Source organism: Paramormyrops kingsleyae, chromosome 2 (assembly GCF_048594095.1).
Source record: "Paramormyrops kingsleyae isolate MSU_618 chromosome 2, PKINGS_0.4, whole genome shotgun sequence".
NCBI lineage: Eukaryota > Metazoa > Chordata > Actinopteri > Osteoglossiformes > Mormyridae > Paramormyrops > Paramormyrops kingsleyae.
The window spans coordinates 21,631,172-21,648,507 of record NC_132798.1 but is presented as its reverse complement, the minus strand read 5'-3'; the positions used below and the strand labels follow the sequence as shown (position 1 = coordinate 21,648,507).

General features: G+C 43.4%; 1 protein-coding gene across 3 annotated transcripts in view; it reads right to left on the bottom strand.

Moving 5' to 3' along the window:
• Positions 1–5,277: 5,277 nt before the first annotated feature.
• LOC111839324 (rasGAP-activating-like protein 1) overlaps positions 5,278–17,336 on the bottom strand; it is a 51,317-nt gene continuing 39,258 nt past the window's right edge. For all 3 annotated transcript variants that reach the window (XM_072708007.1, XM_072708008.1, XM_072708009.1), the window contains 3 exons: positions 15,397–15,517; positions 13,129–13,196; positions 5,278–12,924 (listed from right to left, as the gene is read on the bottom strand). In XM_072708007.1, coding sequence (XP_072564108.1) covers positions 12,776–12,924; positions 13,129–13,196; positions 15,397–15,517 — 338 coding nt within the window. In that variant the 3' untranslated portion in view covers positions 5,278–12,775. The remainder of the gene's footprint in view (positions 12,925–13,128; positions 13,197–15,396; positions 15,518–17,336) is intronic.

The following is a 17,336-nucleotide window of genomic DNA, read 5'->3' as shown; positions in this document are numbered from 1 at the left end:
CCATCTGACATATTTTTTCAATCATTATACAAAGTTGGACAATTTTCAAGTGTCACCCCAAAGTTGTAGAGAACTAGTCCCTAGTATCATGTCATGCTAAGCAGCCATCACTGCTTTCCAGGTCAGTGATGCTGCACAAATGCATGTGAATTCTGCTGTAGGCCTATAGGCAGTATAACTAATGTTAGGTTCATATTGTAACACTTAGCAGAGCCAGGAGCTGTGGGAGGCCTGATATGAGCAAAACATGGGGAAATGATTAATATCAAACGGCAAAATGAAGTTAGCCTTTTGCAGCAATGAGTAATATCTCATATTGCATAGAAAGAAATACGTATTTTTCCATGTCTGTTGATGTCTGTCTGTAGGCCTTATGTGTTGGTGTCTATCATTAGGCCTTATTATGAGCTCTCTTGTGAGGTGGAGACTGTAGGCCTTAGGTGCTGGTGTCTCTCCTTAGGTTATGAGCTCTCTTGTGAGGTGGAGACTGTAGGCCTTAGCTGCTGGTGTCTCTCCTTGGGTTATGAGCTCTCTTGTGAGGTGGAGACTGTAGGCATTCACACAACAGCCAGAACAAGATGAGACTTGAAGGTCAAGCCTCACCACCATATGTCACCCACTGAGAGGCCCATTAGGTGCAACCGGCAAACTGAGCCAGTCTGTCATTCTTTCGGTCTCCTTTCCAATGGGTGTGTGTTGCTGAGAGGTAACCACAGCTGCCTAGAGAGCGCTGTAAACACTATTCCTGAGAAGGGCTTTTGAACTCAATAGCACTGTTATTAACTCATAATAATAGTAATAATAATAATAGTAATCATTATTATTATTAGTAGTAGTAGTAACAGTAGTTTTGTGTCATAAGTTGATGTTGATTCCTGGAAGCCACACAGAGATGTTCCTCGACATCTCCTGTTAATAACACCATGTTCCTCCACATCTCCTGTCACTAACACCATGTTCCTCCACATCTCCTGTTAATAACACCATGTTCCTCCACATCTCCTGTTACTAACACCATATTCCTCCATATCTCCTGTCACTAACACCGTTTCAGCTTCTTCCAGCATCACTTTATCAATATTAATGTCACATTTGATTACAACTGCAAGACCTGTCACTCACTTTTCATACACACTGACCAATAAACAGAGGTTACTGACCAGTTGAGACTGTGAGTCTTTATACGAAACTGGTTGGTTGAAACAAAATCCTGGTCTGGATTTTTACTTTCTGGACCTGAACTTTTCATCTTTGCCAACAAAAAAAAATCTTTCACTTCTTCAGTTATATTTCACAGTAAATATATACATCGCCACCTCCTGGCAGTTTCTATAAATCATGTCCTAAAATTAAACAAAATTTGAACTTGCTATTAATTACTCTTTAACAAATCAGCAAGTTAGTAACTAAATTTAAATCACATTTCCAGATAATATCAAACAATATTAACCTAAAAAAAATAGAAGCTACATATTCTGTCTTAGTCTTTTGGCTTGAAACACCTCACAACATTTGTGAAATAGCAAAACACCAAGGAAGAGAAACAGTGAAATGAATGATAATACAGCATCCTCCACCATATAAGCTGAGAGATGATGGTTGGGATGTCCCAAGACCCCCAGGGGGCGCTGTACTGTATAGTGCCAAAGGGCCATGTACTCAGCCTGCCTTGCTCTCTATGAGTCTCTGTGAACACATGAAGTTGTTCTGTATAAAAACCTTGCGCAAGCACCTATATGATTACAAATAATAAGACAGTCTTTCTATTAATGTGGGATCCCACATCGAAGAGGAGAGCAGGACTGGGGTCGTGGAGGGCTGCATTGTCTGCAGGTTTTCTTCTTCCTCTTCAAGTGCACTTCGCAGAATTAATAATTCCCTGCTGGAATTAGCGTACCGTGCTGTGCCAGTGCTGATGCTGCTAGTAATTTTTTTCTCTTATTTTCGTTAATGCCAAAATCTATTATAAAGAATTAAAATTTACCATGTTTATTTATTATTCACTTATTCAGATCCATGGACAAAACTACGAGTCATCCAGTGACGGTAAAGAACAGCAGCATTATCATAACTTATCACCTCATCACAACACTGTTCCAGAACTATAATCCCACTATTTTCACCAGAATGTTTTGTTAAATGTAAAGCAATGGTCGTGATTTATTTGGCAGCAGATGCATTCAACACACACTGGAGCATGCTGGGAAAATCCTGAATCATAAAACTGCTGAGCTGTACAGCTGCATGACATTTGGCAGCAGCCATTGGGATGAGGTCAGTCTCAGCAGATTTCCTTATAGCTCCACTGAACAGGAATCTGCTCAATCTTCTGTGCAAGCCTCCAAGAAAAAATAGTTCCGTTAGGAGTATCAGACCTGATTAGTTTTTAAATTGTATATACAAACTTGATATCAAGGACAAAAGTAGAAATTGTATATGTGTCCAAGCAGATGTCTGTTAGATCTGAAATGAACTAAGGCAGGTGGTGCAGCCACTGTCAAAATTACTACTAATCATAAATGCAATATACAAATATGAATGAACATTTTCTGAATTGTAGATACTTAAATGGTTTACTTTATGATGATTTTCATTTGGTAAAAAATTATTCATTTGTATAACTCTTTTATTTCATCCAAGGATGAATGTTTTTTTACTTTAGTGGTTGTCTTGTATAGTTCTGTACTTTTTCATATTTTTCCTTGTTTATGTGCCTTAGTATTAAATTGTTTGTATTTGTACTATATTATTATACATAAGAAACTGCACTCTTCTTAATATAATCACATCAATTGCAACCAGTTCCTTAAGAATGGTGCGGCCATAGTTGAACAGTTACCTGAGCAAACATACCTGTTCATGTCTGTGATCTAACCTTGTTTACATTGAATAAATCTGCAGGTGTGAGCTTACGTATTGGTTGCTGTGACAAATCCAGGATGTTGTCAAATTGTCAACATTTAAATTGATTAATCCGCGTAAGAAGAACATCCTCCAGATGTCTTTGGCTCCATGAGCCCCTGTAGGTCACCTCCAGCACACACCAGCATAAGCAGGTATGTCCAAATGAACAGCTTCTTGAAGGTCACAATGTCCTCTCTTGTGTCACATTAGTTGTTTCTGGGTCTGTTTTGCCCGAACTTCACTTGATCTATGTGAGATATGGTCTCGCACAGCCTTCTTGTCAGCTGCTGGTGTTAGTGTGTCTGTGCTTCCGCCGCCATGATGGCCATGACCTGTTACACGTCACACAAAGGCATCATACATGCGGCTTTAATGTCCCCAGGCCCAGATTTCAAGAAGCACATGATTCCTGTACTGTTCGCAGCTCAGGGTTGAACCTATTCACTAATGATGTGGTTTCCTATAAGCTTAAAAAGATATATTTTTAAACTGGCCACCCTTACACAAAATATAACCAATTAATCTTCATTTGCAGTTGCTCTATAAAGTTGCAGTTGCTCTATACAGTAATTGATCTTGAGCCATTTCACCAGCGTCAGCAGGTGCAGATGGGAAATCAAAATACTTCATTAAAAAGATGCTGGAATTGGGGCTGTTATTCTTTTTGTGTATTTTTAGTAAAGATTCTTGTTAGAACTTCCTAGAGACTTCCTGCCATGCAATAACTCTCCTGGAAAGCTGTCTAAAGCATTGATAATTTAAGGTTAGGGTTAGAAAACCTTAAAAACTAAAAGATTAAATTAGCTTTCACTAACTGTATGATCAGCATTTATTGGGTTTGTTTTGGGTGTATATGACTATTAAATAGGACACACAGAATGTACAATAGAATGGGTTCCAGGGTGTATACCCACACATATACACACACACACAAACGCACACAAACAGGTTTGTAATTATATCTTTCTGGGAACTCTCCATTCATTTCTATGGGAAAAACTCTAATCCCAACACGATGACCTTAACCCCTAACCCAGACCTGAAAAATGGTCCCCACAATGTCAAAATAGGCTTTTATTACATTGTGGAGGACATTTGGTCCACACACTGTAATATAAACCTTGTCCACACACGCACACACAAGGACACAGACAGATGCACAAAGAGACACACACAGACGCACACAAATACACAAACACACACAAAGGGGCACGCATACACAAAGACATAGATGCATAATGGGGCATGCATGCTTACATGCACACACACACGCACACAGACACACACAAGGACATAGACACACACAAAAAGACAGACACACACAAGGACATAGACACACAAAGGGGCACAAACACGAACACACGCAAAAAGACACAGACACACAAACTTTAAAGTAATTCCCTTAACTTTAATGTTTTTTCACTGTGGGGGATAAACCACATAGGAGCACTGGGTGACATTGCTGCCCAGTCACGCACTAACCCCCCCCCCCCCCGCCCCTCCACCACCCCAGATTATTTTTGGGTAAGAGGACACAAGCATGTTCAGGGATTAATGGCAAAATGTGTCACAGAGGACATATGGAGGAATGCAGCCCCATGTCGCTCCGGGAGATCTCTGGCCTGGTGCCTAACCTGCGCAAGAGCTGCTTTCCGCACCATCGCAGCCCCTGCATTCAGACGTCGCTGCAGGCCAGAGCTCCCGCTGCTGCAGTGAGCCCCTCCCACAAATGCGGGCAGCTCTCGAGAGTCACTGCGCTTTGCTGCATGTCTCTGCAGTGACTGGACATATAAGAGCAGCATGTCAACCTGAAAAAACACATCACCAAAGGAAGTGTGACTTTACTTAAGTCAGTAATTAAGTATTTCTTCACCATAGACAATGAAACACAAATTTGTCCACTGAAAATGTACCAACTGCATCTGACTGATAGATACAGTGTCATGGAGGTGAAGGCACTGCCACCCGAATAATAGCTATAGGAAGATGGAGATCAGAGTGTGCCTCCACCTCCCACTCCCATGGCCTCCTCGCCACCATCTGCTGAGCCGCTGTGGCGGAAACACTGCAGGCGGGATGCCGGATCGGGCCTGTGGACCATCTTTCACCAGTGAGCGCCGGCCGCTGTTCTGACACCAGTGCAAAGCAGCTCCTTTCAGAGACATGTTACCCTCTGGGCCACTGTCCGGTCAGCAGAGTCGGCAGTGCGGCCTGTCCGCAGTGACCCCGGCAGAGGGCAGCCCAGGAGGCGCCCTTTTCTATCTGGGGGAGCTAATGCTAGGCTGGCAGTAACATATTTGTCTCATCTTCAAAATTAACTAAGGTAGGAATATTGCCTAACCCCCCCCCCCCCCACACACACACACACACACACAAGGAAAAATATTTATTTTGCAATGTGGGTGTATTCCTTAAAACATCAAAGATACATCAACAATTCAATTATACAAAATCACGTGTCCAATAAACAAAGGCAGCACATTCAGCACATTGCAGCAATATGTGAAACACATTATGGCAAAGAATGCCCCTACATCCCCTAGAGGGCGTTGCATTGGCACCAAGGACAAGCCCCATCCAGGGAATGGCAGCAGAGACTGAGCACACACACAGGTTTATAAAGGTTTATATCTTTGTGCGGAGTCTCCATTCATTTCTATGGGAAAAACTCTAATCCCAACATGACAGCCTTAACCCTTGTCCACCTCTAACCTTAACCATAAGTAGCCAAACAAAATACGAGATTTTTGTTTTTTTTGACTGCATTCACAGATCTTTGTGGGGACCTAAAACATGGTCCCCACAAAGTCAAAACAACAGGGATCTGATACATTGTGAGGTACATTCGGTCCCCACAATGTAATACAGATCATGTAAAAAAAAAAATATATATATAATATTTAATTCTTTAAGAAATATCAATATTAAATCTTCTTTTAAATTATATCTATAGATAAAGGTGATGTAATTGCATCAGGTATGCAAAAAAAGAAACAAATTCACTTATTTAACAAAGGAAATTAACTCAGATGCCAATTCCTACTGAGGAAAATACCTAGTATTTCCCCCTTTGGCTGAAATAAACTCAATAAGATGTTTCCTATAACCATCTATCAATCTCTGACATCAACTGGAAGAAAGTTTTCCCCACTCTCCAATGCAGAATTTCTTAAGCGGTGTGATGTTTGAAGGGTCTTGCATGCAGTTCTGCTTCAAATCACCCCACAGCATCTCAATAGGATTCAGATCCGGGCTTTGACTTGACCATTCCAGAACTTTCCATTTCTTGGTAGATTTACTGGAATGTTTTGGGTCATTGTCACTTGCATGGTCTACCCACACTTCAGCTTCAACTTCTGGACAGATGATCTCACATTGTCCTCAAGCACCCTGTGATATGATGAATAATTCATAGTGGCTTCTATGATGGTGAGCTGGCCAGGTTCTGCTGCAGCAAAGCAGCCCCAAACCATGACATTTGCACCCCCATGCTTAACAGTTCATATAAGGTTATTTTGCTCAAAAGCTGTCCTTCGTCTACACCAAACATGTCCCCTCTTACTTCGCCCAAATAATTCAATTTCAGATTCATCTGTCCAAAGCATGTTGTTCCAGAAGTCCCAGACTTTGTCTAGGTAGTCTCTGTCTTCAGTGTTGCCCAGATGTTTATTTGACAGCAAGGGTTTCCTCCTTGCACAACTCCCATGTAAATCAAACTTGTGCAGTCTCTTTCTGATGGTAGATGCATGTACCTTGAAATCAACTGTGGCAAGGACTTCCTGTATGACCCGTGATGACATTTTAGTGTCTTTGGAGATTTCTTTCAGCATCTTGCGGTCTGCTCTTGAGCTGACCTTGCTAGGATGGCCTGACCTGTTCATGTTGGCAGTTGTTTTAAATGTTCTCATTTGTAAATTATTTTCCGGACAGTGGAATGACTGATTCCAAACTCTGTTGAGATCTTTTTATATCCCTCCCAGACTCATATGCATCTACAAGCTTCTGAAGGCATCAGGGAACTCTTTCGATCTCACCATGGTGATACCACTCACTTCAACAATCAAGAGCAAACCAAACTAAATGCCTGTGGTTTAAATGAGGCTCCACCAAAAAGCTCTGTAACAATGTTCCAGTCATTTTCCCCTGATATAGTGCACCTGAATCTAATTCTAGTAGTTTCAAATAGTGATGAATGTGAGTGAGCCCTAACTTTTTCCTAAGTGGAAATTAGCATCTTAATTTCTTTTCGTAAATAAGTGAATTTGTTTCCTTATGTAGAGATATAATCTGAAAGAAAATTTAGTACTGATATGTTGATATTTCTTAATAAAAAACTAAATATTTAACAGGGTGTCAATTTTTTTACATGACCGTGTAAACCTAATCCACCCACACACGCACACACACACACACACAGAGCTCTGGGATATATTGACAGACCATTCTTTAAAAAAAAAAGGCATTTTAAAACCCTGGTTTAATCCTGGTTCTGCTGGCATTACCCTACGCTCTGAGGCAGGCTGCTTCCAGGCTCACAGTTTCTAAGACAGCAGTACACAAGAACAAGGTGAATCAGGCAACACTGGCCATAACCAAAAATCAACCAGGTAGAGGGCAGAAGCAACTTTCTAATGACAGTCAACTTATCTGGCAGTGCCTCATAAATCTGAGGATGACCTCAACTGACCCTCAAAAAGAATGGGAAACATTAAGTGGTGTGCAGTGCACTGCTAGGACAATTCATAACAGGTGCCAAGAAGCAGGACTAAAGACCCATAAAGCAAGGAAGAAGCCCTTCATCAATGAGAAGCAGGGGTGAGCCCGGCTGGAGTTTGCAAAAAAAAATGTGTATTTCACACAGGTGCAAACCTATAAATTGAGAAATTAGTCAGTCATTGCGTCAGAATTCAGTCATTGTCATTCATGACGACACAATGTATAAATAAATCAGTATTTCCGATACGTTTCACAGCTCTGAAATGCAACTACAACCAGGCTCCAGCCCCAAACTCCAAAATGCAGCAGTACCTTACTTTTAATCAACCAGGCAAGTGTTTGGGCTGGGGTCAGATGGGAGGCACTATGAGGCACCTCTCTTTATGCTGCAGTTTGGCAGAGCTTGGGGGAGGAGGGGGGCATATATTCCACTGTTTCTTGGGCTCAGTAAAACATGCATGTTTTTGGTTTAATGCCTTTGCAGTTCTATTACAGGGGCCACACCCCACATTAGGGGCCACACCTGAGCTCACCTGTAAACATCTCATAATATGATATTACAGTAAAATAATCTTAGAATATTATGCTATGTGTATATGTATAAAATATTACTTTGGGTAAACATTTATTCAAAAAATAATCTCACTTAAAATATTATATCACTCATGTAAATGAATTTTATAAAAACCAAATCTATATAAATTCTATAAAAACCAGGTCTTGGCTACATATGCTATGGCTAAAGCTGCTCACACAAAACACATGTCAGCATGTTTGCAGTTTCTGGGAGAACTGGAGAAGCCCACCATTCTCCATGAAGCCCAGCAGAGGGAGCAAGACAGGAAGTAGAGCATGAAGAGTGTGCTGCCACACTGAGGGGCAGCGCCGGACACAGGGGGCTACCATCGTCTGGGAAGAGGCACAACACGGCACGTCAGTGCTGTGAGGGTGCCCCACAACACATCAAACCTTGCCCCAACACGACTCCTCATTCCAGATTGTGTAAGGGACTGTCTGGTCATCTGAGCTCTTAGAATTTAGCCACATTTGTAAACATTCATTATAAATTTGCTCAAAGAAGGCAAGGCTTTGAACATGTGACATCAGCAGCAAAGACTGAGCTTGTGACACTCAACTGAGTCTGTGTGGTCATGCACCTGCCAAACTGAAGTTGAGCCCTGAAAGGTCTTTGTGGTCACGCACCTGCCAAACCGAGGTCGATCCCGGAAGGGTCTTTGTGGTCATGCACCTGCCAAACCGAAGTCGAGCCCTGACAGATCTGTGTGGTCATGCGCCTGCCAAACCGAGGTCGAGCCCGGAAGGGTCTGTGTGGTCATGCACCTGCCAAACCGAGGTCGAGCCCGGAAGGGTCTGTGTGGTCATGCACCTGCCAAACCGAGGTCGATCCCAGAAGGGTCTTTGTGGTCATGCACCTGCCAAACCGAGGTCGAGCCCGGAAGGGTCTTTGTGGTCATGTGCCTGCCAAACCGAGGTCGAGCCCAGAAGGGTCTGTGTGGTCACGCGCCTGCCAAACCGAGGTCGAGCCCGGAAGAGTCTTTGTGGTCATGTGCCTGCCAAACCGAGGTCGAGCCCGGAAGGGTCTTTGTGGTCATGCGCCTGCCAAACCGAGGTCGAGCTCGGAAGGGTCTTTGTGGTCATGCACCTGCCAAACCGAGGTCGAGCCCGGAAGGGTCTTTGTGGTTACGCGCCTGCCAAACCAAGGTCGAACCTGGAAGGGTCTGCTTGGTCAGACCACTGCCACAGGGAGATCAAGTCTGGAAGGGTCTATATGATCACCAGTGGTGGGCAGGCTAATCCGCTAATCCACTAGCCACTAATTTGCAAAGCTAGCTTAAAGATTTTGTCCCTATTCTCAAGGATGAGTGAGAGATAAATCAGACTAGCTACGTTTGTTCCCATGGACAAAAATTAATTTCTATCTGCAAAACGTAGGTTTTTATAACCACTGAGCCTGTGTAAAAAGGAGAACCAACTGGGGAACTTGACATCGAATATTATATGCATCACAGCCGCTGGTTCAGATTTTTTCTTTTTTGACCGTATATCTAAAAACCAGTTTCTTCTTTCAGTTTGCACATGTTTGGCACCCAACAGTAAGACAAAGTGGGAACAAAGTGGGAAATTCACGCATTATGATTATTCACTTAAGAAAGCATTGGTGTGCCTCCTTGGGTGTGCCCGTGCATACACCCGCACCCCTGCCAGCCAACCAGCACTAATTCTGTGGGAAATACCGGGTATAAATTAACGGTGGGTCTGAGGCTGAAACCACAATACACATGTTCATGATCTCGTATTGCGGTTCCAGGAGACGGAACCGGGATATTCCACTCCCCCAACCCCAATCTGCTGCTGCAGGTGCAGCCTGTCGATCTCTCATTACATTATGAATATTACATTCTATTTAAAGTTGTAAAGTTGGGTTACTTTGTAGATGTTACATATTACTAGGGCTGTAACGGTACACGCATCATGTACCATTACTATTTTACTATGTATTTTTGTATTTTCAAATTACAAATTACTTGTATTTTAATTAAATAACTTTGAATTTTATTTTGCTACAATTGATGGGCAAGTATTTGTAATTTAAAGACTTTTTGATGTATTTGCTCCCATCTCTGTGAAGTCAGTTCATCCATTGTTTGTGTGTAAACAATATAAGTAACACGATTTTCTTGCAAATATCATACAAATGAGAACCCCTACAGTTATAATTATTAGTTTAAATCTGGAATATGATTTAGAAATTATAAGACATTAGAACAATAGATGTTACATAAGACTGTTCACATAAATATCAGCCATGGAAAACATTTTAGCGTGTTAGATCAGTTATGATGAAGTTTAAAAAATAACTGAAACAAGAGCCCACATCGATATAAATGCAAATATGTATAAATGTGTCTGGACCATTGCTGTTGAGGTATTTACATTCATTTTAGGAGTTGCATGTTCACATATTTGACTTTTTTGTAGCAGTTTTCATCATTTCTTTGTTAAAGAAAGTAAGCTGTGGGTAATCAATTGTTGTGCTACAAAGTTAAAACTATTGGTAAGAAGGGTACAGACAGTTAAAAGGGCTTCTCTCTCAGTATCCTCTGCTCAGTGATCCATAGCGCTTCTAGTACGAAGAATATTATATAATTTCCTGCCAAATAAGCGCTACAGTGTAGCTCTGCTATGGCATGGCGGTATATTAAAAATTCATACTGTACGGGAAATTAGAACCAGTAAGCTGGATGTACCAATATACCACCCAGTGCTATTCCAAAGACTGCAAAGTGTAGATGGGGGAGTCTGGTGGACTACAGCAGGAAACAGCAGCACAGCTACCCCCCCCTGCTACGTCAGTGGGGCTCCAGTGGAGAGGGTGAGACACTTCAAGTACCTTGGGGTTCAGCTCACAGAAGATCTCACCTGGTCCATGCACATATACTATATTGCCAAAAGTATTGGGACACCCCTCCAAATCATTGAACTAAGGTGTTGCAATCTCTTCCATAGCCACAGGTGTATAAAATCAACCACCTAGGCATGCAGACTGCTTCTACAAACATTTGCGAAAGAATGGTTCGCTCTCAGGAGCTCAGTGAATTCAGTCGTGGTAACGTGATTGGATGCCACCTGTGCAACAAGTCCATTCGTGAAATTTCCTCACTACTAAATATTCCACGGTCAACTGTTAGTGGTATTATAACAAAGTGGAAGCAATTGGGAACAACAGCAACTCAGCCACGAAGTGATAGGCCGCATAAAATCACAAAGCTGCAAAGGGTGGGTCAACTCTATACTAAAGCATATTTATTAAGAATGGGATGTCATTAAAGTTCATGTGTGTGTGTGAAGGCAGGTGCCCCAATACTTTTGGCAATATAGTGTACATGGACAAATTACTAAGGCAAGGCAACAACTTTATCATTTGAGGCAATTAAGGAGGTTTAAGTTTTTTTCTACGATCCTAAAGACCTTCTACAGAGGTGCTATTGAAAGCATCCTGACCATGAGCATCACAGCGTGGTTTGGTAACTACTCCATCCAAGACTGCAAAGCCCTGCGGTGAGTGATCAAAGCAGCAGAGTGCAGCTGCAGATCTTATCTTCCCTCCCTACAGGACATCTACACCAGGCTCTGCAGGACCAAAGCCATCAAACTCATTAAAAACCCTTCCCATCTCATCAAGTGTCTGTTCCGTCTGCTGAACTCAGGCAAATGGTTCCGCAGCCTCATGACTAGAACAGAGAGACTCAGAAGGAGCTTTTTTCCTCAGGTCATCTGGCTCCTCAACCAAGACATGCCTCACTCACTAGAACCCACACTGGACAAGCACAATGCCACTTTAAATCCTAATTACTTGAGTGTTCATATCACTTATTTGCTATTTAGTTCTTAGATTTAATTTTAGATTTAGTTTAGTCTCTGAAATGTGTTTTATCTATTTTATTTAAGCCTAAATTTAAGTCTCTGGAGTGATTCAGGACTACATTTCACTGCAGGAATTGCTTCAACTTCTCTAGTATGGTGGTCAAATCATTGCACTTCCAGTATTGTGATTGCAGGTAGACTAAATATATGTCATTGCCCACACTAACTCCCATGTTTGGCTCCACCCATATTTTGCAAGGAGGGGGCGGGGCCAGGCAAAATGGCACTCTTTGAGGAAAGGGCACATGCTCCAACAAGAGGAGGATATACAGCATATGGACAGTGCAGACTGTGGGATGACCACAGGACCACCTTAAATAAACAGAGCCACACCACTACCCTCTCACAGAAACCACAGGGCAATTGAGAAGTCACTATGGTGATTGGCACCACCTCGCAAAGGTCCAATTCAAGGAGTAGAAGTAAAAAAACTCACACACTTGGCAGGGCGCCAATGCCCGTGACTCCTGTAGGTCCAATGACAAGGAGGTTCCATGAAGAGCCCGTAATCTGCAGACATGCTTCTCTGACACAACAGACAAATATGGTGCGTGCAACATCCAGAGTGGGAAATGAAGCCCCAGCCATAATCAGCCAATCAGCAGGACAGGGCCCACTCATGAACAAAAAACCAGCAGGACGTAAGACAGCCCATGAACTGTTAATACCCAGGGTCCCCAGCCCTCCCAGCCCCCCACAGCCCCCAAGCCTAGGGGGTCATGATGTGGTTGATGGCCTCCTCAGCTTCCCGCTGCTGGAAGGTCAGGTGGGCACCTTCCAGGTCCAGTACCACGGCCAGCAGCCTGGAGGCCACAGCTTGTCCACGCCGGGCCAGCAGCGTAGCACACGCTGTGTCGTCTGTGGGTAGGGGGGTGTGAGAAGAGGATGGAGAGACAGCGGGAGAAGAACATCAGCTTTTCACAACCTTCCCAGCCATCAAGACACCTTGCCTCATCAATGCCGCTCTTGAAGATTAGCAAAGTCATAAGGCTCAGTCTTGAGCTGAAGGCTGGGGAAGAGCGTGAAGAGTCCAGGCCATGGGACAGGAGCCAGCAGCATCACCTGAGGACTGGCTGGAGGTCTGGGGCTTCCTCCCGGCGTCATCATCCGGCAGCTCCAGGTACCGCTCCCTGTCATCACAGTGCACAGCGGCCCATTCAGAGCAGCTCGCAGATGAGCAAAGCATGCTGGGAAAACTGTCTGTGTCTCTACACGCTGAGAAAGCCACTCAAACGGGAAAGACACAGGCAGAAAACTACAATAAATTAATTCCTTTTAAACAAAAGAGAAAAACTCTCCAAACCAAGGCCATCCTTAAATAAAAATGTCTTTAATGACGTATCCTAACTGAAAGGTTAAAAAAGCCACTCTAAGCGGGTTGTGCTGTCTTCAAGGCATAATACAAATGAGCTGAGTAAGAGGCACGTATGCCAGGAGAGGCCAGTCTTATCCGCAAAGAGTCACTGTGAATGTGGGTTTTCGCTGCAGCTCCCTAATTAGATTACTAATATGAGGACTGATGGGCTGAAGACTCACACTGGGCATTGCACAGCTGATCAAAAGGTTACCCCAAAAACCTGCATACACACTGGTCCTTTGCTGATAATATTGGCTACCCCTGGTATATATGCTCACTTGATTGGTCAGGCAAAAGTACAGATGCCTATAATCAAACAACAGCTGCACCAACAATACTAAACCACACCCCCACCCCCCCCCAAAAATCTATCAGGTAGACAAGCATTGAAGCCACCTGTTACTGCATGTGAAGAGACATCTCTCAGGTACAAACCACTCAGAAAACCGCACAGAGAAAAAATGTCACAGAAATGGTCACTCATCTATTTCCTCATTATGACCTGGGAACTCCATAGCTTCCAATTTCCAGATACAGAAAGTTTCATGCTGAAGCAGCAACTTCAATCATTCACCACCATACAGATTGTTTTACAATTTCAATGCCCTGAATCTTTAAGGATAATGGATTGCTATTGATCACCTCTTTATAGTGCTTAGTCATGGAGCAGTCTTCATTACTGATACGAATCGCATATTTATATTTAGCAGAACGCTCTTTTAATCTCCTTTTAGTCCTACCCACATAAAAGCTCCCACAAGGACACAACAGGCAAGACAATCTATACCCATGGCCAAATCCAGAAAATGTATGTATTTTGGTATAGTCGATTGATAACTTCATATTTGAGCTGATAGTGATGGCGTAGCTATAGAATCCTAGTAATTCATTCATTGCCCAACCAAATCATAAGGATGTCATCAATATAATGCCCCAAACCGGGAGCTTTTCCCAGAAGGGCTTATTTGATTGATTAAAAATGTACTCTTTTCCCCCAATACTCCAAGAAGAAATGTATTGATGACATCTTTATGGTTTAGTCAGGCAATTAATTTAACTGTCCAGTTCGGACATGTCGTTATAATTAATAACGCAAAGACCTTTTAGCTTAGGAAGTATCTTGATTTGCAGAGTTCTTCTCTTTTGCTTTTTGGAATCTTTTCCCTTGATACCAAAGAGTATTGATGGCCAAAACGATGCTTCATGAACCATTTGCTGAATTTTTTGAGCTGACTACATGGTGCTCCTGGTTCACTTTGGGGCGTGCTCTGGAGCCTGAACTGGGGCCTGCTTTGGGGCGTGCTTTGGGGCATGCTCTGGGGCCTGCTTTGGGGCATGTTCTGGGGTGTGCTTTGGGGCCTGCTTTGGGGTGTGTTCTGGGGCATGCTTTGGGGCATGCTCTGGGGCCTGCTTTGGGGCGTGTTCTGGGGCGTGCTTTGGGGCATGCTCTGGGGCCTGTTTTGATGCATGCTCTGGGGCCTGCTTTGGGGCATGCTCTGGGGCCTGCTTTGGGGCGTGCTTTGGGGCGTGCTTTGGGGTGTGCTCTGGGGCGTGCTTTGGGGCCTGTTTTGATGCGTGCTCTGGGGCCTGCTTTGGGCCTGCTTTGGGGCATGCTCTGGGGCCTGCTTTGGGGCGTGCTCTTGGGCCTGCTTTGAACCCTTTTTTTGATCAGAGAGCAAATGGCTCAAGAATTTTGACCATCACTACGAAAGAGCACCCAACTCAAGCAACATTTAGACTTTTCAATATAGAGCTACAACTATCCATCCAAATAAATTCCTTTGATCATAGCCACAGCCACACCCTTAAATTCAAAGTTTCATATCATTACTTTAATGTGACAGCCCGAGTTAAATGCTTTCGCCGAAATTAACGGTCATGAATGACGGCATGCAAGCTTCACGTGTGCATTGATGCTCACCTCTAGTGGTCATATAAAGAATTTCACACTTTCGCTTTTAAGAACAGGATACCTGAGTGCGTCCCTTCCATGAAGAAGGTGCTTGTAGATGGTCTGTGCCTCTGCGTCGGGGTCTAGAGGGTCGCTCCAGTCTCCCAGAGTCACGGCAGAATGTGTTCGGCTGCAGCCGTGAGCTGGGAGAAGCAGGAGAATGTCGGCATACCAGGAGAGGCTGGTGTTTATGCATCGATCTATACGGGCAAGTGCGTCTTTGCCGGTGTCGTGCGGAACCCCCCTCCGCCCCTCCCATTTTCGCGTGCACGCGCATTCTAAGTACCGCGGTGTTTTAGCCGAATTTAATTCACAAAAGGTTTAAAAAGAACGGTTTAAAAAGAACGGTTTAAACTAAAGGCAGGAACCAATCAACAATTGCAGAGTCACACACACGGTCACTTTAAGGGGATTCAATTCATTTAAGTTGTATGTTTCGAGACAGTAGAATGAACCCGGAGACTCCGCCAAAAAGCCACGCTCGCCCACACAGGGTGAACACGCAAACACACGAAGTGCAGCGACAGCGACACCCGCTGTGCCACTGTGCCGCCCTCACAAGCTTGTACGATGTGCGATGTTAGTATCTACATGGCATTTCACGCGCATGCAATTGTCACATCGTAAAGACAACAATAGCCTGCTGGGATCGAACCATTATTGTTGCGCTAAAACATTTTTGGTCAAGTCATAGGAAAACAAAATAGCAAGATTTGCAAATATAACGAAGGTTCCTTTCAAAATGTTCTAATAGCCTACGTGTTATAAAAAGTCTACAGTTTACTATAGACTTACAAACGTCATCTGACCTGCAGCATCAACCTACACCTGTTTCCCTGACTGCTACATATTGCCACTCCTTCCCGTTCTCTCAGGTCATCGTCTGCCATTCATCTCATTTTTCCCTCTGCCCGTCTTACTACCATGGGGCACAGAGCTTTCAGTCGCTCCGCCCCTCGGCTCTGGAACTCACTTCCCCCAGTCCTAAGGAACACTGATTCCCTTTCCTCATTTAAGTCACAGCTCAAAACACATCTGTTCAAAATGGTCTACTTGCTTTAAATACAGTATTTACTTGCAGTCAATCTTGTCTATAGTTTTTCCTCTTTTATCTTATTGTAATTTATTGTTTTTATTTCTTATGTCTGTAAGGTGACCTTGGGTTCTTGAAAGGCGCCCTGAAATAAAATGTATTATTATTATTAACTGCAATACCACCAACTTATTGACACTTCCATATTAGATAAGTTCTCTTTGGATGTGCACTTAATATTGAACTCTTAAATATCGCAAAAGCATTAAATATAGTTTTATTGAGTTGAGTAAGATGTGTGGGACAGCCCTACTCAATACACACAATATATTAGCAAAAAGTAATTAATATTGTAATGCTGTCCCAGCATGCCCCAAGAGTATTTGTAAATAGCCCCTTGTGTTATTCTAAATAGCCCCTTGTTGTATTTCCTATTGTTGTGTATGTGTTTGCCTGTGTCTTGTCCGATCCTCCCCTGTCTGTCGCACTGTATAAATTACCCACCATGTGTGAGTTTTTCCTTTCGGTGTCTGACCTCCCTGCATTTCCAATTTGTGTGTGTCACAGTGGTAGTTTGATGCTTGTGTTATTCCTGTTAAGTACTGATTAAAAGAGCCTGGTTCTTTCCTGCAACCAAGTCTCCTCATCATTTGCTCTTCCAATCCCTTGGTCTGCCCCAACAGCGATCCCACTAGCAGGAGGCAGCAGCTGGCCAGCTTGGAGCAGGAGCACGTCTGCCAGATGTGTCTGGCCGAGGCAGCGGAGGTGAGGCCTCGCTGGAGAACCAGCCTGATGGCTAACAATAGCCCCCCCCCCCCCCAAGGTCACGGAAGAAGAGTCAGGGGGGACCTGCACAAGTTATTTTGATGTTGTGGGGACCATTTTTTTGTCCCCATAAGGAGAAACTCAATTTTATAAAAATCTATGGC